The sequence below is a fragment of the Nerophis ophidion genome, linkage group LG16 (genome assembly GCF_033978795.1).
Source record: "Nerophis ophidion isolate RoL-2023_Sa linkage group LG16, RoL_Noph_v1.0, whole genome shotgun sequence".
NCBI lineage: Eukaryota > Metazoa > Chordata > Actinopteri > Syngnathiformes > Syngnathidae > Nerophis > Nerophis ophidion.
The window spans coordinates 27,998,208-28,021,489 of record NC_084626.1 but is presented as its reverse complement, the minus strand read 5'-3'; the positions used below and the strand labels follow the sequence as shown (position 1 = coordinate 28,021,489).

General features: G+C 41.7%; 1 protein-coding gene across 17 annotated transcripts in view; it reads right to left on the bottom strand.

Annotated features, from left to right (window-relative positions):
• Positions 1-23,282, bottom strand: part of itpr1b (inositol 1,4,5-trisphosphate receptor, type 1b) — a 299,908-nt gene that overhangs the window by 147,267 nt on the left and 129,359 nt on the right. For 9 of the 17 annotated variants that reach the window (XM_061874781.1, XM_061874785.1, XM_061874783.1 and 6 more), the window contains 3 exons: positions 12,278-12,313; positions 9,700-9,747; positions 7,026-7,155 (listed from right to left, as the gene is read on the bottom strand). In XM_061874781.1, the coding sequence (XP_061730765.1) occupies positions 7,026-7,155; positions 9,700-9,747; positions 12,278-12,313 (214 nt within the window). The remainder of the gene's footprint in view (positions 1-7,025; positions 7,156-9,699; positions 9,748-12,277; positions 12,314-23,282) is intronic. The other 8 variants (XM_061874784.1, XM_061874787.1, XM_061874789.1 and 5 more) reach the window with 2 other exon arrangements.

Below are 23,282 nucleotides of genomic sequence, written 5' to 3'. Positions count from 1 at the left end.
GTGATAGCCATTTGGTCAGAGACACATTTTACTAATTTCAACAAAGTACTTCCTGTGATCGAGGTAGAACAAGTTAAGAGCCGTACCAGATATTCCTGTCCAGTTTTTGAACCTCTGTAATAAGAAACCATGGTCAACTAGATCAAAAGCAGCGCTCAGGTCTAGCAGAACTAAGATTGAGACTTTGCTTCAGTCTATGTTCAGGCGGATATCATTTGTCACCTTGAACAGAGCTGTCTCAGTGCTGTGGGTGGGTCTAAAGGCTGAAGTGGCCAAAATAGAGAAGAAATAGTTGAAACGACCACTCATTTTTTCCAAGATGGCGCTGCTGTAGTGGCTGCTGTTGGCAGGAGCTCTGTGCTCTTGTGTCATCCTTTTGTGGTTCCCTCTTGTTTTCATGTCTTATTATATTTTTTTGCCTTTTGGTCCGGGACCCTTTGCGACTGTGTCACAAGGGGTGCCACTTTCGTGACCTCTGTGGTGCTTTTTCTGTGGACTTCTGGATCTGCCTCCCGGGAGCCTTTTGGCCATGGAGACCAGCTGCTGGGTGTCTGCCACACCGGAGTCTGTTTGGAGGGACTGGAGGAGATGCGGATGAGGGGACAGGACTGCAGAGTTTGGAGGGACTGGAGGAGATGCGGATGAGGGGACAGGGCTGCAGAGTTTGGAGGGACTGGAGGAGGTGCGGATGAGGGGGACAGGACTGCAGAGTTTGGAGGGACTGGAGGAGGTGCGGATGAGGGGACAGGGCTGCGGAGCTAGCACTGAGCGCTGGGACGGAGAGGCTTCGCGGTGTCTTGGCTGGGTGAGCAGGTGTCGGACACCTCAGTCACCTTGGACGTATCCTCGCTCATCCATGCGGACTGGACACAGGCCGAAAATGGAGTCGGCTGTCTTGGTTGCTTTGTTGGGTCTGCTCCTGTCTCTGGCCATGCTCCCTACACCTTCATCTGTTCACCCCAGCGGACGATGGCGTGGAACACCACAGAGGCCACCGCAGTGGATATGTTTATTTTACTTTTTATTCATAGCTGTATGTAGAAGTGTCTGGTTGTATCTGCTGCTTTAATGTCTTTAATGTCCTCTGTGTTCTTTGATGTTTCCCTCTTACACACATGGAAGAGGGCTGTGTACCATGGCTATGAGTTGGTTTTTTTTTTTTTTTTCCCCTTGGCCTCAGTCTGCACCCCCTCTCCAGGGCCCAGACCAAGACCGATTTTTTTAAATTTTATTTTAATCTTCTATTTTTTTCTCCCATCCCCCCCTCTTTGTTTACCTTTATCTCATCTTTTTTGTAAGGGGCGCTGGAAGCCGGCAGACCCGTCAGCGATCCTGTTCTGTCTCCCTGTAATGTTTGTCTAAACTTGAATGGGATTGTGCTGAAAATTGTAATTTTCCTGAAGGAACTCTCCTGATGGAATAAATAAAGTACTATCTAATCTAATCATTTCTTTATCCAAACAACAATGAACAACAAAAACATAACATTTTCTTATTTCTCACACTGTCATGACAAACTATTCTACTCAAACACAATATCTTAAAAATTTAAACGGCAAAATGTGTAAACCACAATGTAATAATGAGTTCTATATGCTAAAGTGTACTTATGGGTCTCATGAGATGTAAAAGGAGCCAGAGGATCCATTTTGATTATTACAGACATGATGCAGCATAACAATGAGTGACTTTAATCCACAGAGGTATGCTGGCCAGCAGTGCTGATATAATAGCGCCCAGAAGAGCCATCACTGGCTGGACGGGCAACTGAATCAACAACACAGCCCTTTCTAGACAGAGCTTGGTGCTGCGGTCGCCTGGCAACAACACACACTAGGCTATGCAGAGGGAGACGAGTCTGTCGGCTCTCAACAAAACCAGGGCATCCATGACCTCAAAAGAGTTCAAAGATCTTGTTTGTCTCTTTGCATAGCTGCGATTGAGTTGAACCATGAGCCAAATCCCTGATGAGACACAGAGCTATGAGTTGGAATAAAGTTAGCAATGCATTTTATCAGAGTATGTCGATCCTGATCAAGTTAGGAAAATACGAACCTCTGTTTTTAAACGCCCCACTTTTGTTATGAATCGGTTTGCGACGAAAATTGCCCGTCTTGGTTATTGGACAGTCCATAATAATCTAGTCTTCATGTAATTACGCAGAATCAAGTACTCAGAAAAATAATCTCACGCGTCGGCCCACACCGTAAGCAGGAACAGACTCAAAGCAAAAATGGTCAACGAAAAGTACACACCGAATAGCAAGGCTAGCTAGCATCAAAGCCTCGAAGGAAGGTCTCCCGAAAAGATCATAGCCATCCCATTATTTTGAGCGCACATGCTCCTTAACCGCGGATGGTTACCTGAAAGACGTGGGTCAGTGATCAGGTCAATGCATACGCTAGTAAAAAGACAAGAGTGGACGGCTTATTAGTGATTCCCACAGCCCAAAATGAGTCTGCAGGCTCTAATAATAATAATAATAATGGATTAGATTTATATCGCGCTTTTCTATTGTTAGATACTCAAAGCGTTCACAGAGAAGTGGGAACCCATCATTCATTCACACCTGGTGGTGGTAAGCTACATCTGTAGCCACAGCTGCCCTGGGGTAGACTGACGGAAGCGTGGCTCCCAGTTTGCGCCTACGGCCCCTCCGACCACCACCAATCATTCATTCATTTTCATTCACCGGTGTGAGCGGCACCGGGGGCAAAGGGTGAAGTGTCCTGCCCAAGGACACAACGGCAGCGACTTTGATGTCCATAGGTGGGAAGCGAACCTGCAACCCTCAGGTTACTGGCACGGCCGCTCTACCCACTACGCCATGCCGCCCTCTAGAGTTTTTCTATTTGGGCTCCAGCACCCTGGAATGCCTTACCAGAAACAGTTACAAATGCTGCCTCAGTAGAAGCATTTACTGTATAAGTCTCACCTCATCTGTATACTTTAGCTTTTAAAATAGGCTGTTTTAAAACAGTTGACCTGCCGCTTCTCTTCCTTGCCTCCCTCTCCTGCATTGAGAGTTGGCCACGGATAATCCCTAGAGAGGTGCCAATCGGAAGAAGGCGCCGGCTCATCCAAGTCCTGACCCAGAGTGGACCACTCCTCTATGCATGAGTTGGTGACGTCTCTGCATTGCCTACTTGTGTACATGCAATATAGTCCCCCTGCGACCCTCTACAGGCCTTCCAATGGACTGGACTCTCACATTACAAATAAGTATTGACTTGTTGTGGATCGTTCTTCGATTGCACTTGTCGGAGACCTCTCTGCGTCGCAGACTCACGTACATGCAAGAAAATCCCCATACAACCTTCTGCTAATCATCCATTGGACTGGACTCTTACATTATCATCAATAATTTAATAACTGTACCCTCTTGGCATCCGTTGTAGCCGGTCACCCATCTGCGGCCCTTTTCCAAGGTTTCTTCTTTTTCCCCTTTTCCGGTTTTCAGTTTTTCCTTGCCCAGATGTGGGTTCAGATTAGAGGACGTCATTATGGTTTGTGCAGCCCTTCGATGCAATTGTGATTAAGGCCTATATAAATAAACTTTGGTTGATTGAGACTCTGACCATAAATTGCAGCATCTAAAGGCAAATTTGGTGCATCTGGGAGCAAGAACACTACTTGCACAACAATTGCGATGATCATGTCTTAATAAATACAGTGGGGCAAAAAAGTATTTAGCTTCACAGTAGGTATGGTGTTCTTGGGATGCAACTCAGTATTCTTCTTCCTCCAAATACGACGAGTTGAGTTTATATCAAAAAGTTCTATTTTGGTTTCATCTGACCACATGACATTCTCCCAATCCTCTGCTGTATCATCAAAGTATCCATTTTGGTATAAACTCAACTCGTCGTGTTTGGAGGAAGAAGAATACTGAGTTGCATCCCAAGAACACCATACCTACTGTGAAGCATGGGGGTGGAAACATCGTGCTTTGGGGTTGTTTTTCTGCTAAGGGGACAGGACGATTGATCCGTGTTAAGGAAAGAATGAACGGGGCCATGTATCGTGAGATTTTGAGCCAAAACCTCCTTCCATCAGTGAGAGCTTTGAATGGTTGACCAAATACTTATTTTCCACCATAATTTACAAATAAATTATTTAAAATTCCTACAATGTGAATTCCTGGATTTTTTTCTTCACATTCCGTCTCTCACAGTTGAAGTGTACCTATGATGAAAATTACAGACCTCTGTCATCATTTTAAGTGGGAGAACTTGCACAATCGGTGGCTGACTAAATACTTTTTTGCCTCACTGTAGGTTAAACATTTTTTGATCAATAGGTGTCTCTTACTTGCTGACAGTTTCGGCTGACACTTCACATTACCATAAATCAGAGGATTAAGAGAATTCATACAAAGCACTATGAAGACATTTCAAATAAATAGCAGTAAAACCAAACAATAATCCACTACAGCTTGTACACCCGAAAGATACAATAACACAGGACAAAACATGTGATGTTGTCTATGAAAACCTGTGCAAATAATGCAGTAAATTATTGGAGAGGACAATATTTCAACACTTGAAAAAGAAAACCAAAACACATTCGAGACCTCTCACTCTCGCGTGCTATTTTTTGTTTTTTCCCCCCCCCGCAAAGTTACATAAAATTTTAGCAGAACACAAAAAACAAACGGCAGAATCAGCCATAACAGACCATTGCAAATGGAACAATCCCATCATGGACTTGGAACAAGGGAAAAGTAATAATAAATACAAGAGATTGATCAAGACAACGAAAAACAAGAGGCGAGGGGCTAGCACTATCAACAGGGAGGAGGGGGCATGCATGCTTCCAGTCACCTGGGGCGCTTTCCTTTATCAGCGACGCCAGGGCGGGGAACAGATATGGCTGGATCAGGGAACTTTCAAAATAAAGTTTCTTGGCCCGGTCAGCTGTTTTTAAGACACGTCACACCAGGGAGCTACAACTGCTCTGACAAAAGCTGACGTGTCAATCGAAACTGTCAACAGGAAAGAGACACCTCTCACTCCAAAATCTGTCTTCACAAAAGAATCTTGAACCAAGCAACTATTCAGTACCTGGACGACATCGAATTGACTAGTACCATCGACGATGTTGTCGATGTGATCATCGCGAATATTCAAAATTCATAAGTGTGATTAATCTGATTCAAAAAAAGTTATTGGTTTAACAGCTCTAGTCCTGACAGAAACATATATTTACAGTCGGTCTTTGTTTACTATAGTTGCCCTGAAGCTAGAATACAGTTAGTTTTCGAGTGAAGCACAAATGTTTAACATTTTTTCTTTTTAATGATAACACAATAACTGAATCTGTTCTTAAAGGGGAACATTATCACCAAACCTATGCAAGCGTCAATATATACCTTGATGGTGCAGAAAAAAGACCATGTATTTTTTTAACCGATTTCCGAACTCTAAATGGGTGAATTTTGGCAAATTAAACGCCTTTCTGTTTATCGGTCTTTTAGCCATGACGTCAGAACGTGACGTCACCGAGGTAACACACCCGCCATTTTCATTTTCACATTACAAACACCGGGTCTCAGCTCTGTTATTTTCCGTTTTTTCGACTATTTTTTGGAACCTTGGAGACATCATGCCTCGTCGGTGTGTTGTCGGAGGGTGTAACAACACTAACAGGGAGGGATTCAAGTTGCACCACTGGCAAGAAATCTGCCGCCAGACCCCCATTGAATGTACCAGAGTGTCTGCACATTTGACCGGCGATGCTAAGACAGACATGGCACAGAGATGTATGGATAACCTGCAGATGCATTTGCAACGATTAAGTCAACTAAATCACAAAGGTGAGTTTTGTTGATGTTGTTGACTTATGTGCTAATCAGACATATTTGGTCGCGGCATGACTGCCAGATAATCGACGCTAACATGCTACGCTAATCGATGCTAACATGCTATTACGCTAGCACTATGTACATTTTAAACTAGATACCCACATTTAATGCGAAACAAACACTTACCAATCGACGGATTTAAGTTGCTCCAGTGTCACAAGATGCGAAAGTCCTGATCATTTGGTCCGCACATTTTACCGGCGATGCTAATAAGGCAGCCATGCTATGGGTCACTTCATTAGGTACACCCGTGCTATGGCCGAATCGCGTCAATAGCTATTCGTTCAATAGCTTCAATTTCTTCTTCAATTTCATTTTCGCTATCTGCCTCCATACTCCGACCATCTGTTTCAATACATGCGTAATCTGTTGAATCGCTTAAGCCGCTGAAATCAGAGTCTGAATTCGAGCTAATGTCGCTATATCTTGCTGTGGTAACCGCCATGTTGTTTGTATTGGCAGCCCTGTATGACGTCACAGGGAAATGGATAGTGGTTTCGAAGATAGCGAAAATAGGGCACTTTAAAGCTTTATTTAGGGGATATTCCGGGACCGGTAAAATTTTGAAAAAAACTTCAAAAAATAAAACGAGCCACTGGGAACTGATTTTTATTGTTTTTAACCCTTTTGAAATTGTGATAATGTTCCCCTTTAATTCTGTGTTGCAGGCTATAAAGTTACAAGTCACGGACTGTGCCTGGGTCTTATCCAAATGGATAGTGGTTTCGAAGATAGCGAAAATAGGGCACTTTAAAGCTTTATTTAGGGATATTCCGGGACCGGTAAAATTTTGAAAAAAACTTCAAAAAATAAAACAAGCCACTGGGAACTGATTTTTATTGTTTTTAACCCTTTTGAAATTGTGATAATGTTCCCCTTTAATTCTGTGTTGCAGGCTATAAAGTTACAAGTCACGGACTGTGCCTGGGTCTTATCCAAAGCCCATTCACAGATAGAACAATACAGACTCAAAAAAATGGCTCTGAGCGATCAGCATAATGCATAAAAAGTGCAATCATATCCATGAAAGACTTACCCCCAAAATTCTTAAACTGTTTTTTTGTTACTCTCATTGGTCTTATCTATTTACATTTTATAAAATGGCAATTTGCTGAGCACTCAGCGCAACAGTAACTCACACATAATATATTAATACACCCACCAGTAGGAGGTTTCCCCTGGGCTCCAGAAGAAAGGGGAACATTGCTGAAGGGCGTGTGGCTATCTCTCCTCTGACCAGGTTTGACATTCCCATAGTATCGGTTCACCAAGATCTGCCGCAAAGCTTCTCCCTACCAGAAAAAGATGACTTTTGTGTAGTTAACTCTGTTAGGAATCTTGTAAAGACACAAGGATACAGTTAATCCGGAATCACTTTTTCCTCCCTTTTGTTATGTTACAGCCTTAATCCAAAATGGAATTAATCAATTTGTCCTCAAAATTCTACCATAATGACAATGTGAAAAGGTTTTTTTAATGTAGTGTTCATCTTTGCCCATTCCTCTTTCCAGCACCTCTCAAGCTCTATCAGGTTGGATGGAAAACGTTTGTTTTCATCCAGGATGTCTCGGTACATCAACAAAGTACTGACCAAACGCTGTGAATACTTATGTACATATGTATTAATGTTTTAATTCATTTGTTAAAAAAAAAAAAATGTCATTGTCATTATGGGGTATTGTGTGTAGAATGTTAAGGACAAAAATTCATTTATTCCATTTTGGAATAAGGCTGTAACATAACAGATGCTCTGTATACAATGGTACCTCAATTTAAGAGCGTTTTGAGAAAAAAGTCTCTTGGCTAATTGTTAAATTGAATTAAAAAAAAAAAAAAATCATTGAAAATATGACTGAGTGTGTCGCCAACTTGGAAAAGCAATTTGAGCAGATCATTGTTATTCTGCACCTGTACTGCAGCAAAATGAGTCCGGAGCCAGATCAGAATGTTTAATTAATATTCAAACAAATAAATAGAGAAGCAGCTCGCAGGCAACACTTAATATAGTTGTTTGCAGTACATTCTCTTGTATTGTTTTTATACAATATTTATTATCTAAAAGTTTGATTTTCGTTTTAAAAGGGATGTGTCTTTTTGGGATGGGGGGGAAGCACAAATTAAAATTGTTTTCAATTAATCACAACCAATTAAACTCAAATTGAGGGACTACTGCATATAGCAGGGGTAGGGAACCTGTGGCTCTTGAGCCAGATTTGGCTCTTTTGATGACTGCATCTGGCTCTCAGATAAATCTTAGCTGACATTGCTTAACATGATAAGTAATGAACAATTCCGCTGGTAATCAGTGTTAAAAATAACGTTCAAAATATAAAAAATTCTCATGCATTTTAATCCATCCGCTTGTTTTTCTACCGCACCTGTTCAAGAAGTTGCATTAACCTTCGTCTTGTGTTAGGGTCGGCACCGACCCGTTTTAGTTTTTAAATGCATAAAAACACCACATACATTTATTTTTTTGCATCAAAGCTTTTTGACTTTGTCAGGAACCTCTTCGTCAACAAAATAAAACATTTTAATTTGTTTCACTAAATTATAAAATGCTCTGGTAGAAATTATGCCCTTGGTGTTGTTAGGGTCAGTTTCGACCCGGTTAAGAGCCAAAACTGAACACACTGACAGGCAGCACTTCTCCCAATCATGTGAGCTTTAGTGGATTCTCATTTTACCTTGTTATCCTGTACAAAAACAAACAAAAGACGGACACCAAAAGTGTCACTTTTTGCCACTCTGATTTTGTTTTTTTTATTAGTTTTGGAACTAGTAATCTATTTCTCTTGGTTTCATTTGCTTGATTGATTGGTTGTTTGATGTTGGATTTCTGTTGCTGAAAAAAATACTTTTTAGCCTTTTTCTTGAAGTAAATATACATGGGTCGAAATTGACCCGTAACACCATAGATGTTACTATAGTTAAAATTCTTAAAATTAAAAAATAAACAAAACACATTTATTTAAGAGATGTGTTCTAATACCCCTTAGTAATAGTTAGGTAACACAACAACTTTTTTTTATTTATATGATTCTCTTGAAGTTCGTTTTACCATTTTCAAAAATTGAAATCGAGGGGTATACTGACAAAATAAGGCCCAATGGCCCAAACCAAAAATGTTAAAACCAATATTTTCAAGGATAAGGAAGCCTAACAAGGTAACCAAGAGATGACAAACAAATTGGATGATAGATAATTGTTTTTAGTGTATTTTACAGCTGATTTAAAACATGGGTCAAAACCGACCCGTTAACATAAGAGATGGTAACAGAAAGCTAACACAAGAGGAAGGTTAAGGGTAAGAAGTATTTTTTTCATTGTTGGTTGGCTTCAGAAAAACAATGTCATTAAAAAGAATAAGAGACTTACTGTACTCTAAAAATGTCGGTCGTACTTAAAAATGCACGCATTTAGTTGTATTCAGTATTAGAAAAATATTACATGGCTCACACGGAAATACATTTTAAAATATTTGCCTTACATGGCTCTCTCAGCCAAAAAGGTTCCCGACCCCTGGCATATAGCAAGGGTTCCTAAGATGAATGTAAACAGAATTAACATGGTTAACTTTTTTGAAATGTACAATTGTGACCTATGTCAGTGATGGTGAAAGGCCACCACTGTGATGTATCATTAAAAAAAAATGGGCGCATTGTCTTGGTGTAAGTCCGTGCATCTACATGGTCCAACACAGAGGAGAGTCAAAGTAGTATCGTACAGAATCGTATCATAATTCATGAGAAAGTGCCATGCTGTGAAAGCAGTGTGACCGAGTTGTCAGCAGTCCATAAGAGGGAGGCCAGAAACAGACCAAACTCAGTACCTACCCTCTTCTGATCCTCCAGTTGCTTCTGAGGCTGACTGGGATCAAGCTCCTTTAAAGGGTGAGTTGAGTTAGCAGAAAGCAGACAAAGGTTGGAAAGGGTGTAGGAAGTTGTTAATACAGTGCACGTTAGTTGTTTTACTGGCATGCTGGTTATTGGCTGCAAATTACACCATGCAGTTTTAAGCTGGAGTCATGCAGAATAGGGTGGATACACTCCTGAATAAAATTGTAAGACCGGGGGATTCGCACATGGGTTCTGACCAAATTGTAAGTATAGCATGAAACCAAAAGGATAGTCTGCTGTGTATTGTAAATTCCTTTGAAACTCAAACAGGCTGTTCATGAGCTGATAAAAAGTTCAAGTCGTCAAAATCTCAGCTATAATCCGTCCTTAATGTAATTTTCTGTCGGACATTCACAGCTATGACCTGATAAAGGCAAAAAGACCCTAAAAAGGCAAAAAGGGTTTTCTGTCTTTGATTGTTTAAATGCTCAAACAAAGTCTTTTGCCGATATTGGACGATATGGCCTCAATTGATGGCTGATTATGTGGAAATATTTTAGGGCCTAAAACTGTGCATTCAACAGCACAACAATGCTGATCTCCATCTGTCTGTCTTCACAGACAAGTTCATCAGATCTTCGCGGAGACAATATTTTGTAGTCCACCACTTGATTCAGGATCCTTTCACAAATGTATAATAATTGTCGTTCTATGTCCAACAGTGTCAAAAAAAAGATCAGTTAGAATAATACATAATGTTGGATATAAAAAAACATACAAACCCTTTATTTATTGAATGAAAGATACTGAAATTCCACGACATAGTGAAATTGCAAACAGCTAAAATGATACACAAAGCAAACTATAACCTGCTTCCCAAGAATATACAACAATTCTTCTCAACAAAAGAAGAGAAATATAATCTTAAGAGAAAAATGGAGTTTAAAACATTTGTATGCACGTACAACACTTAACACCTTCAGTATATCAGTATGTGGAATTCAATTATGGAATGGATTAAGCAAAGCAAAAAAACAATGTACTAATATGATCCACTTGAAGAAACTCTTCAAACTGGAAGTGTTTACAAAGTAAAAAAAAGAAGAACTATGATAAACATTCTGATTTTACTCACCCATTAATTCTCAAAATAATCTTACTTATCTCATCCATCCATCCATCCATTTTCTACCGCTTAATCCCTTTTGGGGTCGCGGGGGGGTCCCCTTAGCAGAAAAACAGCCCCAAAGCATGATGTTTTCACCCCCATGCTTCACAGTAGGTATGGTGTTCTTGGGATGCAACTCAGTATTCTTCTTCCTCCAAACACGACGAGTTAAGTTTACACCAAAAAGTTCTATTTTGGTTTCATCTGACCACATGACATTCTCCCAATCCTCTGCTGTATCATCCATGTATCCATTTTGGTATAAACTCAACTCGTCGTGTTTGGAGGAAGAAGAATACTGAGTTGCATCCCAAGAACACCATACCTACTGTGAAGCGTGGGGGTGGAAACATCATGCTTTGGGGTTGTTTTTCTGCTAAGGGGACAGGACGATTATTCCGTGTTAAGGAAAGAATGAATGGGGCCATGTATCGTGAGATTTTGAGCCAAAAGCCCCTTCCATCAGTGAGAGCTTTGAATGGTTGACCAAATAGTTATTTTCCACCACAATTTACGAATAAATTCTTTAAAATTCCTGCAATGTGAATTCCTGGATTTTTTTTCACATTCTATCTCTCACAGTTGAAGTGTACCTATGATGAAAATTACAGACCTCTGTCATCATTTTAAGTGGGAGAACTTGCACAATCGGTGGCTGACTAAATACTGTTTTGCCCCACTGTATCTTCAGTCCTAAAGTCTCTCCTGGTCTTCAGGACTGACTTATGGCGATAGTCTTTAGATCAGCTGATAAATTGCCTGTTTGAGTTTACATGCATCTGGTGATCCTTTTTCTTCTTCTTGCATTTTTATGCTTTTTAATTGATTAATTTAGACTTTTATTAGTAGATTGCACAGTACAGTACATATTCCGTACAATTGACCACTAAATGGTAACACCCGAATAAGTTTTCAACTTTTTTAAGTCGGGGTCCACGTTAATCAATTCATGGTACAAATATATACTGTCAGCATAAAAAAGCTTGACTTACAATTTGATTACAATCCACCAGCGCAAAATGTAAATACTTGCAAATAAAACATATCATTCAGGAGAGTATACTGCATGGGTCTTACATTCGGTACATAAACCTTTGAAAACACACCAAAAAAGTGTTGAATAAATAATTTCCCTGCCTATTTCAAACAGTCAAACGCACAATTTAACTGTAGATAAAACTAAATCCTTAACAACTGAACACATCTGGAATGATACGACTTGAGACTCCTTTGACATGACAATCAGAGGGACCGAAGATCATAAATACCTATTGGAGGAGAAAAACAAATACACAGGGCCAACCGACACAAACACAGCAGGGTTGGGGTAGATCTCGTCAAATGCTATGACAGATCATCAACAGAGACCCATATTGGGCCCCGGCCTAATATGGGTCTAAAACACACCTCAGTGGGGACTTCTGGCTCAGGCGGGGGTGCCAGCTAAGTGGAAATAAAAGGATGCTGTTAGTCAAGAGTTTGAAGATGGTGGATTAGTGATGGCAGCTGACTTATCCCTAATGGCAACTATTTGACGAAGCAATGCTCTTCAGGAAGCTCCAAGCTTTGAAACATAACATTTTGCAAGCATTGTCACAGTCAGTAAGAGTAGGGTGGATTGATCCATAAAATGCTGGTGTCGATTATCAGTATTTGATCGATACTAGAGTGATAGGGTCGATATTTTTTATTTTCTCAGCCATTTATTTGTTGTTTTTGTGACTATTTTCAAACTCTGGGATTCATTCCTCTGGACTAGAGGACTTTGTGGGCAAGAACCAAAATGATTTAAATACATAACAGGTAGTAGTTTTTGCTAAAATATTGTGTTGATATTGTTAAACTATTAATAGCCGGATCATAAACAAATAAAACATCCATCCATCCATCCATCATCTTCCGCTTATCAGAGGTCGGGTCGCGGGGGCAGCAGCCTAAGCAGGGAAGCCCAGACTTCCCTGTCTCCAGCCACTTCGTCTAGCTCTTCCCGGGGGATCCCGAGGCGTTCCCAGGCCAGCCGGGAGACATAGTCTTCCCAACGTGTCCTGGGTCTTCCCCGTGGCCTCCTACCGGCTGGACGTGCCCTAAACACATCCCTAGGGAGGCGTTCGGGTGGCATCCTGACCAGATGCCCGAACCACCTCATCTGGCTCCTCTCGATGTGGAGGAGCAGCGGCTTTACTTTGAGTTCCTCCCGGATGGCAGAGCTTCTCACCCTATCTCTAAGGGAGAGACCCAAACTCATTTCGGCCGCTTGTACCCGTGATCTTATCCTTTCGGTCACAAATAAAACAATTAATAATAAACAGAGATTTACAGTTCACACACCAGGGTATTTGCAGGTTTCAGCAAGTCAAATTAAAGACTTTTTAAGACCTTTTTAATGCCACCTTGAATGAAATTTAAGACCGAAAAAAATAATAAAAAAATCTATAAATATAAGCGATGGCTGGGGATCCCACTGTACTACAACCTCAATGACAATCAGTCAAGTTTACTTTTCGTATGTTTATTAATAACCAAACTGATGAGCACCACTCTGCCAAACAGCTTATCAAAAATCTTGAGAGATACAAAAACTTTGACATCCAAGACAAACAAACCAACACCAAAGCCAGTAAAAACATAACCGAGGGTAAAAATAAATTAGATTTCATTAACACATACCGAGACCCGTTGACTTGGTCGAAGAGCAGGTTTTGGATGTGAGGTTTTACTCTGTGTCTCGTAATATATGCTGTTTTATCCTTTCCGCAGGAAAATGTATTAGCAACCTGATAATCAGGAAACATCACACGAAAAAGATCGCCAATCGCGTCATTTGAGGTGTAGGATTGATGTTTCACCACAGTGTGCAAGATCCATAACACCTCGGATTTTAATGTTGCTGTCCCGCCGAAGATTAGTGTCAGGTCAGTGCTGCTAGCGGCAGTTGTTGCTAGCTGGGGGGTGCGTTGGCGCTGGACCACCGCAGAACTGAGAGATGCCCGGTGTTTGTTTTTGGCTCTCTGCCACGATTTTGCATGTGCGATTCGACCGCTCTAATTCCCATGGTGCCCAGTTTGAAATCCCTCTTACAAAGTATGCACCTGGCCTCCTCGGGATTGGCAACAGGCTTAAGCCAGTTTTTAAACCGGCTGTCCTTCCAGCCAACGCTCGCAAAACTTGCATTTCCCCACGCTGACTGAAAGGCGGGACGCGAAGAAGAAAGGAAGGAGTCTGCGTGCGACCAGATATTGAAATCACTCACTTTTACTCAAAGACGTGAAGTAACTTTTACTCAAAGACGTCCCCTGAAAAAAAAAAAAAAAACTGGCCCGACAATTTAAGACCATTGAGTACTGAATTTAAGACCATTTTAGGAATTTCTAATACATTTAATACTTTTTAAGGCCTTAATTTTAGACACATGAATTTAAGACTTTTTAAGGATCCGCGGATACCCTGCACACGTGCCAGGTATTGGTATCTCGCTCATGATGGATGATAAAAAGCCAGATCGGAACATCCCCATTATATTTTATTTGAAAATACATAAATGAATACATACAGTGGTAGATCATCTTTTGTACGTTCAAAGTTTTTTATGATTTGCCAAAAAGTTAGCCAAATTTTTGTTTTTTGTATTCCCTCGTCTATTGTACGGCTAAACATTGCACGTTGCAAACTAGTCCGTTTGCCCGCATATCAGTACGCGGAATCGAGTACCCAATCAAAGAATACTACTTGCTTAAGATTTAGATCAAGTATTTCTTTATGAAAATATGACTGCAAAATAGTGGATCGTGAGATCGACAGGCGGATTGGTGCGGCGTCTTCAGTAATGCGGACGTTGTACCGATCCGTTGTGGTGAAGAAGGAGCTGAGCCGGAAGGCAAGGCTCTCAATTTACCGGTCGATCTACGTTCCCATCCTCACCTATGGTCATGAGCTTTGGGTCATGACCGAAAGGATAAGATCACGGGTACAAGCGGCCGAAATGAGTTTCCTCTCCCTTAGAGATAGGGTGAGAAGCTCTGTCATCCGGGAGGAACTCAAAGTAAAGCCGCTGCTCCTTCACATCGAGAGGAGCCAGATGAGGTGGTTCGGGCATCTGGTCAGGATGCCACCCGAACGCCTCCCTAGGGAGGAGTTTAGGGCACGTCCAACCGGTAGGAGGCCACGGGGAAGACCCAGGACACGTTGGGAAGACTATGTCTCCCGGCTGGCCTGGGAACGCCTCGGGATCCCCCGGGAAGAGCTAGACGAAGTGGCTGGGGAGAGGGAAGTCTGGGTTTCCCTGCTTAGGCTGCTGCCCCCGCGACCCGACCTCGGATAAGCGGAAGATGATGGATGGATGGATGACTGCAAAATAACCAACCATGAGGCCAAGCGAGTTGTGAATGTAAACACTTTGATAAAAAGAGTGAGAAACACCATTGAACTCAATAAAGAACCCTTCCCCTCCTTCCTCTTTCTGCTCATCACCATCTTAGCTAACCAAATGTTTACCTTCAAACACAGTAAAACTGATGTTAAAGCAGCACTAAGTAACTTTTCAACCTTCGTAAAATAATTTTCATAACGTTTTGATACATTGACTTACACCTAGTCGATTGACACCTATCTCATGGTCTGAGGGGGTCTGCAATAAGCAACAACAAAAAAATACAAATGTGCTGACTTGCTTTACGGCATAAGTCTCTCACCTCTTTCCCCATTCGTTACAAAGCCAGCGCCGACATGCTGCCAGAAATCTAAAACAATAACTACGCCTACGTGGAATTACTGCTATCATGACAGAAGCTACAAAACAACCAAAGAAACAAAAAGTTTATTTTGAGGAGACAAAAAGACAAGCTATCCGGATAAAAGGACAGTCAGGATCATCATTGCCCCTGCGTTCACTCGCTGGTATGAACTCAAATACAAGGGAGGAATTTTGACCGATGCTGCCTTGGCTCAGTTCCTGCTCGAATTGTAAATAACTTTCGATGCTCAGGTCAAAATGATAATGCTAATGTTAACTATTGAAAATTTGCCTGGTAGCAATAAATAGCCACCAGCTTGATAGTTTGTTGTTTCACACTGACACGACCAGTAATGCAACAAATTCAAAAGCACTGCATAAAGAAAATACAATGCAATATAAAGTTCGAGTAAAACATGCAGGTTCCTACTGTGAAAATTAATACTGAATCATCGTAGTATTATCGTGTCAGTTTGACACTTTATGCTTTACGTGCAAGTCCTCATGTGAAATGGGGTCTTCCTTTGGGCAAAACACTACCGCTTTGGTCCACCGGTGCCGCCAAAATCAACCAAAACCAAAGGTTTTTAAGTGGGGCTTTAAAATGTATCTGTTTCATTTTTCAGTTATATGTATTTCCCATTGTTTTCTACATGTCAACTACAGTCATTCTCTATGTAATGTGTTTGGTGTTAATATTTATTGGATTTGCATTACTTTCTGTAGAACATTTTTTTATGTCTTTGTACAAACCCCGTTTCCATATGAGTTGGGAAATTTTGTTAGATGTAAATATCCGCGACCCCGAAAGGGAATAAGCGGTAGGAAATGGATGGATAAACGGAATACAGTAAGTTGCAAATCCTTTTCAACCCATATTCAAATGAATTTACTTCAAAAACAACATATGTGATGCTCAAACTCATAAAATTTATTTATTTTTTGTGAATAATAATTATATTAGACTTTCATGGCTGCAACACGTACCAAAGTAGTTGGGAAAGGGCATGTTCACCACTGTGTTACATCACCTTTTCTTTTAACAACACTCAATAAACGTTTGGGAACTGAGGAAACTAATTGTTGAAGCTTTGAAAGTGGAATTCTTTCCCATTTTTGTTTTATGTAGAGCTTCAGTCGTTCAACAGTCCGGGGTCTCCGTTGTCGTATTTTACGCTTCATAATGCGCCACACATTTTCGATTGGGAGACAGGACTGGACTGCAGGCGGGCCAGGAAAGTACCCACACTCTTTTTTTACGAAACCTCACTGTTGTATCGCTGCATTGTCTTGCTGAAATAAGCAGTGGCGTCCATGAAAAAGACGGCGCTTGGATGGCAGCATATGATGTTCCAAAACCTGTATGTACCTTTCAGCATTAATGGTGCCTTCACAGATGTGTAAGTTACCCATGCCTTGGGCACAAATGCACCCCCATACCATTATAGATGCTGGCTTTTGAACTTTGCAGTCTGGATGGTTCGCTTCCCCTTTGGTCTGGATGACACGATGTCGAATATTTCCAAAACCAATTTGAAATGTGGACTCGTTAGACCACAGAACACTTTTCCACTTTAAATCAGTCCATCTTAGATGATCTGGGGCCTAGAAAAGCCGGCGGCGTTTCTGGATGTTGTTGATAAATGGCTTTCGCTTTGCATAGTAGGGTTTTAACTTGCACTTACAGATGTAGCAACGAACTGTAGTTACTGACAGTGGTTTTATGAAGTGTTCCTGAGCCCATGTGGTGATATCCTTTAGAAATTGATTTCGGTTTTTGATACAGTGCCGTCTGAGGGATCGAATGTTGGTTTCCGGCCATGCCGCTTACGTGGAGTAATTTCTCCAGATTCTCTGAACCTTTTAATGATATTTTGGACCGTAGATGTTGAAATCCCTACATTTCTTGCAATTGCACTTTGAGAAACGTTGTTCTTAAACTGTTTGACTATTTGCTCACCAAGTTGTGGACAAAGGGGTGTACCTCGCCCCATCCTTTCTTGTGAAAGACCGACCTTTTTTTGGGAAGATGTTTTTATACCCAATCACGGCACCCACATGTTCCCAATTAGCCTGCACACCTGTGGGATGTTCCAAATAAGTGTTTGATGAGCATTCCTCAACTTTATCAGTATTTATTGCCACCTTTCCCAACTTATTTGTCACGTGTTGCTGGCATCAAATTCCAAAGTTAATGATTATTTGCAAAAAAAAAAGTTTATCAGTTTGAACATCAAATATGTTGTCTTTGTAGCATATTCAACTGAATATGGGTTGAAAATGATTTGCAAATCATTGTATTCCGTTTATATTTACATCTAACACAAGTTCCCAACTCATAAGGAAACGGGGTTTGTACAATTTAGTCTTTGTCTGACCTTTTGGAACGGATTACTAATGCAAACCGAGGTGTCATTGTAGAAATAAATGATCTGCTCATTTATTGTGCAGTGTTCTTTACTTTTGCATATACATTAAAAAATATATATATAGAAGACAGCTCCCGCTACCCTGCTGCAAAATGTCAGACTTCCTCCGTTTGATTACAAACAGTGTCTGCAACGCTTTCATTGCCAATTGCCACGGCGGCGAAGAGTTTCAATTCCAGGAAAGAGAGGGGAAAAAAAAAAACGGGGGAAAGTGTTGGGTCTTATGTAACGGCTTCCTGAAGCTGGCCTGAACCCAACCACCGTGCAACATGAACTTAAAGGAACTCGGACAGCGCTGCTTGTTTCCTGGGAATATCTGCACCACCCCCTGTTGACTGCGGGGGCAAAAGCAGCCTCCTGACTTCACTCACTGGGGGGATAAACGAGGACAACCAACATGTGTCTGAGGTTGTTTGGCAGGAGTATTGACGGAAGTGAGGGGAAAATGAGCCAGCTTGATAGAAAGAGTAAATATTAGATGGTTAATTCATATGCAATCAACAAATACCGGTTTACAATAGGCACAAAAGAGATGTTTGAGGAAGTATTATTGTAATAAATATATTTGCAAACCCGTATCACAATCTGTGCATGTGTAATCCTGTCCGTGTACTAAAGTGTGTGTGTTATCAAAGCCACATGTGCGTGTTTTAAGATGTCTGTCAGTATTATGATTCGTCTGTGGGGGAAAAAAAAAAAAGAAAATCTGTCCATCCATTTTTTGATGTTTGTGTAAAATGATTTGAGTGAAGCAGGAAAGCTTGATTGTCTGTTTTGAGATGGGTTGTACTTGTATAGCGCTTTTCTACCTTCAAGGTACTCAAAGCGCTTTGATACTGCTTCCACATTCACCCATTCACACACACATTCACACACCGATGGAGGGAGCTGCCATGCAAGGCGCTAACCAGCACCCATCAGGAGCAAGGGTGAAGTGTCTTGCTCAAGGACACAACGGACGTGACGAGGTTGGTACTAGGTGGGGATTGAACAAGGGACCCTCGGGTTGCGCACGCCGTCCCCATGTTTCTGCCGTGAAAGAGTTGTGTGCACGTAATCATATTTGAGTGTGAGTGTAATACAGTGTGTGTGTGTACTGAAGGCCTGATTTACTAAGACCCAAACACCACGCACTAAACTGATTAATTTATTGATCCATCCATCCATCCATCATTTTCCGCTTATCCGAGGTCGGGTCGCGGGGGCAGCAGCCTAAGCAGGGAAGCCCAGACTTCCCTATCTCCAGCCACTTCGTCTCGCTCTTCCCGGGGGATCCCGAGGCGTTCCCAGGCCAGCCGGGAGACATAGTCTTCCCAACGTGTCCTGGGTCTTCCCCGTGGCCTCCTACCAGCTGGACGTGCCCTAAACACCTCCCTAGGGAGGCGTTCGGGTGGCATCCTGAACCACCTCATCTGGCTCCTCTCGATGTGGAGGAGCAGCGGCTTTACTTTGAGTTCCTCCCGGATGGCAGAGCTTCTCACCCTATCTCTAAGGGAGAGGAAACTCATTTCGGCCGCTTGTACCCGTGATCTTATCCTTTCGGTCATGACCCAAAGCTCATGACCATAGGTGAGGATGGGAACGTAGATCGACCGGTAGATTGAGAGCTTTGCCTTCCGGCTCAGCTCCTTCTTCACCACAACAAGATCCCGGCCAGATGAAGCCATCAGGACTACATCATCTGCAAAAAGCAGAGACCTAATCCCGTGGCCACCAAACCGGAACCCCTCAACGCCTTGGCTGCGCCTAGAAATTCTGTCCATAAAAGTTATGAACAGAATCGGTGACAAAGGACAGCCTTGGCGGAGTCCAACCCTCACTGGAAACGTGTCCGGCTTACTGCCAGCAACGCGGACCAAGCTCTGGCACTGATCATACAGGGAGCGGACCGCCACAATAAGACAGTCCGGTACCCCATACTCTCTGAGTACTCCCCACAGGACTTCCCGAGGGACACGGTCGAATGCCTTCTCAAAGTCCACAAAGCACATGTAGACTGGTTGGGCAAACTCCCATGCACCCTGATTTATTGATTGAGACTTTTATTAGCAGATTGCACAGTACAGTACATATTCCGTACAATTGACCACTAAATGGTCCGAACACCCGAATACGTTTTTCAACTTGTTTAAAGGCCTACTGAAACCCACTACTACCCACCACACAGTCTGATAGTTTATATATCAATGATGAAATATTAACATTGCAACACATGCCAATACGGCCTTTTTAGTTTACTAAATTGCAATTTTAAATTTCCCGCAGAATTTCTTGTTGAAAACGTCGCGGAATGATGACACGTGCGCGTGGGGTCACGGAAATAGTAGCGCAGCACCACTAGCGGCTTAAAGTCATCTCTTTTCATCGCGCAATTTAACAGTATTCTGGACATCTGTGTTGCTGAATCTTTTGCAATTTGTTCAATTAATAATGGAGAAGTCAAAGTAGAAAGATGGAGTTGGTAAGCTTTAGCCACACAAACACACGGTGATTCCTTGTTTAAAATTGCCGGAGGTGAAGCTTTACCATGGATCAGAGCGGTCAAGCGAACAGGGATCCCGACCACTTGTCAACCGGCAGGTTTCGGTGAGAAAATTGTGATAAAAAGTCGCCTCTTACCGGAGATCAGCTGAGCTTGCGCCGTCCATACAGCTGCCGGCGACTTCCCTCAGAGACTGGCCTCAAAACACCCGTGGACACACCCCTGCGACTATCAGGTACTATTTAATCTCACTAAAACACTAGCAACACAATAGAAAGATAATGGATTTCCCAGAATTATCCTAGTAAATGTGTTTAAAAACATCTGAATCCGTCCCAATGCAATCGCCTTTTTTTTTCTTTCTAGTCCTTCACTATCAATATCATCATCCACAAATCTTTCATCCTCGCTCAAATTAATGGGGAAATTGTCGTTTTCTCGGTCCGAATAGCTCTTGCTGCTGGAGGCTCCCATTATAAACAACGTGAGGACGTGAGGAGCCCTCACCCTTGTGACGTCATCGTCTGCGACTTCCGGTAAAGGCAGGGCTTTTTTTTATCAGCACCAAAAGTTGCAAACTTTATCGTCGATATTCTCTACTAAATTGTATCAGCAAAAATATGGCAATATCGCGAAATGATCAAGTATGACACATAGAATGGACCTGCTATCCCCGTTTAAATCAGAAAATCTCATTTCAGTAGGCCTTTAAGGTCCTCGATAATCAAGTCATGGTAGATAGCCAGAATTGATTAACGTGGACCCCGACTTAATCAAGTTGAAAAACTTATTCGGGTGTTACCATTTAGTGGTCAATTGTACGGAATAAGTACTGTACTGTGCAATAATCTACTAATAAAAGTTTCAATCAATCAATCAATCAATGTGCAAAAAATGTAATAGCGTGTACACAACCCCTGAAGGGACAAGCGGTAGAAAATGGATGGATGGATGGATGATTGGGCGTGTTGCCTGTGATCTACTAATGCTACATGGGCAATAGCAAAGTGGATCAGACCGCCTTCTTTAAATAAGGTTTTTGCGTGTATACAAGGCCTTCAACACGGAAATGAGCCTTTTCTGTGCATTCCTGTTATCATGCTCCTACCTGTATGCGATGTCTTTAACCGGCCGCGCACATCTATAATCCGTAACACCTTTTGTTAATCGCAATCCAGACAACAGAAACGTGCACACTGACACTCGGTGCGCGACTGATTGATTGATTGATACTTTTATTAGTAGATTGCACAGTTCAGTACATATTGCGTACAATTGACCACTAAATGGTAACACCCGAATAAGTTTTTCAACTTGTTTAAATCGGGGTCCACGTTAATCAATTCATGGTACAAATATATACAATCAACATAATACAGTCATCACACAAGTTAATCATCATAGTATATACATTGAATTATTTACATTATTTACAATCCGGGGGGTGGGATGAGGAGCTTTGGTTGATATCAGTATTTCAGTCATCAACAATTGCATCAACAGAGAAATGTGGACATTGAAACAGTGTAGGTTTTACTTAGTGAGTTTAGATAGCATAAGAACAAGTATATACATTAGAAGTACATTTAATAATTTACATTAGGTTATTTATATTCCAGGGAGATGGGATGTGAATGGAGGAGGGTATTAGTAAAGTGTTGAAGTTGCCTGGAGGTGTTGTTTTAGAGCGGTTTTGAAGGAATATAGAGATGCACTTACTTTTATACCTGTTGGGAGTGCATTCCACATTGATGTGGCATAGAAAGAGAATGAGTTAAGACCTTTGTCAGATCGGAATCTGGGTTTAACGTGGTTTGTGGAGCTCCCCCTGGTGTTGTGGTTATGGCGGTCATTTATGTTAAGGAAGTAGTTTGACATGTTCTTCGGTATCAGGGAGGTGTAGCGGATTTTATAGACCAGGCTCAGTGCAAGTTGTTTTACTCTGTCCTCCACCCTGAGCCAGCCCACTTTGGAGAAGTGGGTTGGAGTGAGGTGTGATCTGGGGTGGAGGTCTAAAAGTAACCGGACTAGCTTGTTCTGGGATGTTTGGAGTCTAGATTTGAGGGTTTTGGATCGCATCAACAGTGCATTTGTGTGTTTGGAATGACTTAAACGTAAGAAAATACACAATGAAAGACGTCTCTTCATAGGAGATATATTATTATATTTTCTTAATAAAAAAAGCAAAAAACGAACGACATAAAAAATAGAAGCAAGACACCAAAACGCATCAGTTGAATTCGTTTTAATAACCCGCTGAAGTCATGCAGCAGCAATAAAGTTATAAGAGGAAATTGCTAAATTGACAATGCATTTACAATTGTATTGCTGATTGTCCAAAATGTTGGCAAACAGACATAGGGCTGAGGATTCTTGTCCGTCCATTCTTCGGTCTGTGCAGCACGTGCACCTATTTTCTCAAAGCCGTGTGCGTCTGTGTCAGACTGTCCATTTGCATGTCTTTCTGACACGGGCTAATAAATAAGACGTTAAATAGGGCTCGCAAAACGGTGACATGTGTTGACAAATCACATTGTGTGGGCTAAATAATTATATTTGCATCTTCTCCCAATCTTGTAGGCTTTTTTTGACGAGTCCATATATTTTGCATACTAACGAGGACAGAGACACAAAATGGAGTGCACTTAACAGACGGACTCCACTTTGCACATGTTTAGATGCTTTCAGGTTTGCATTTGGTTTAGGGAACGCAAACCTTCATTAAATCAGGCCCTGAGGGTTTGGGCATTAAATAACTGCACATACTAGAAA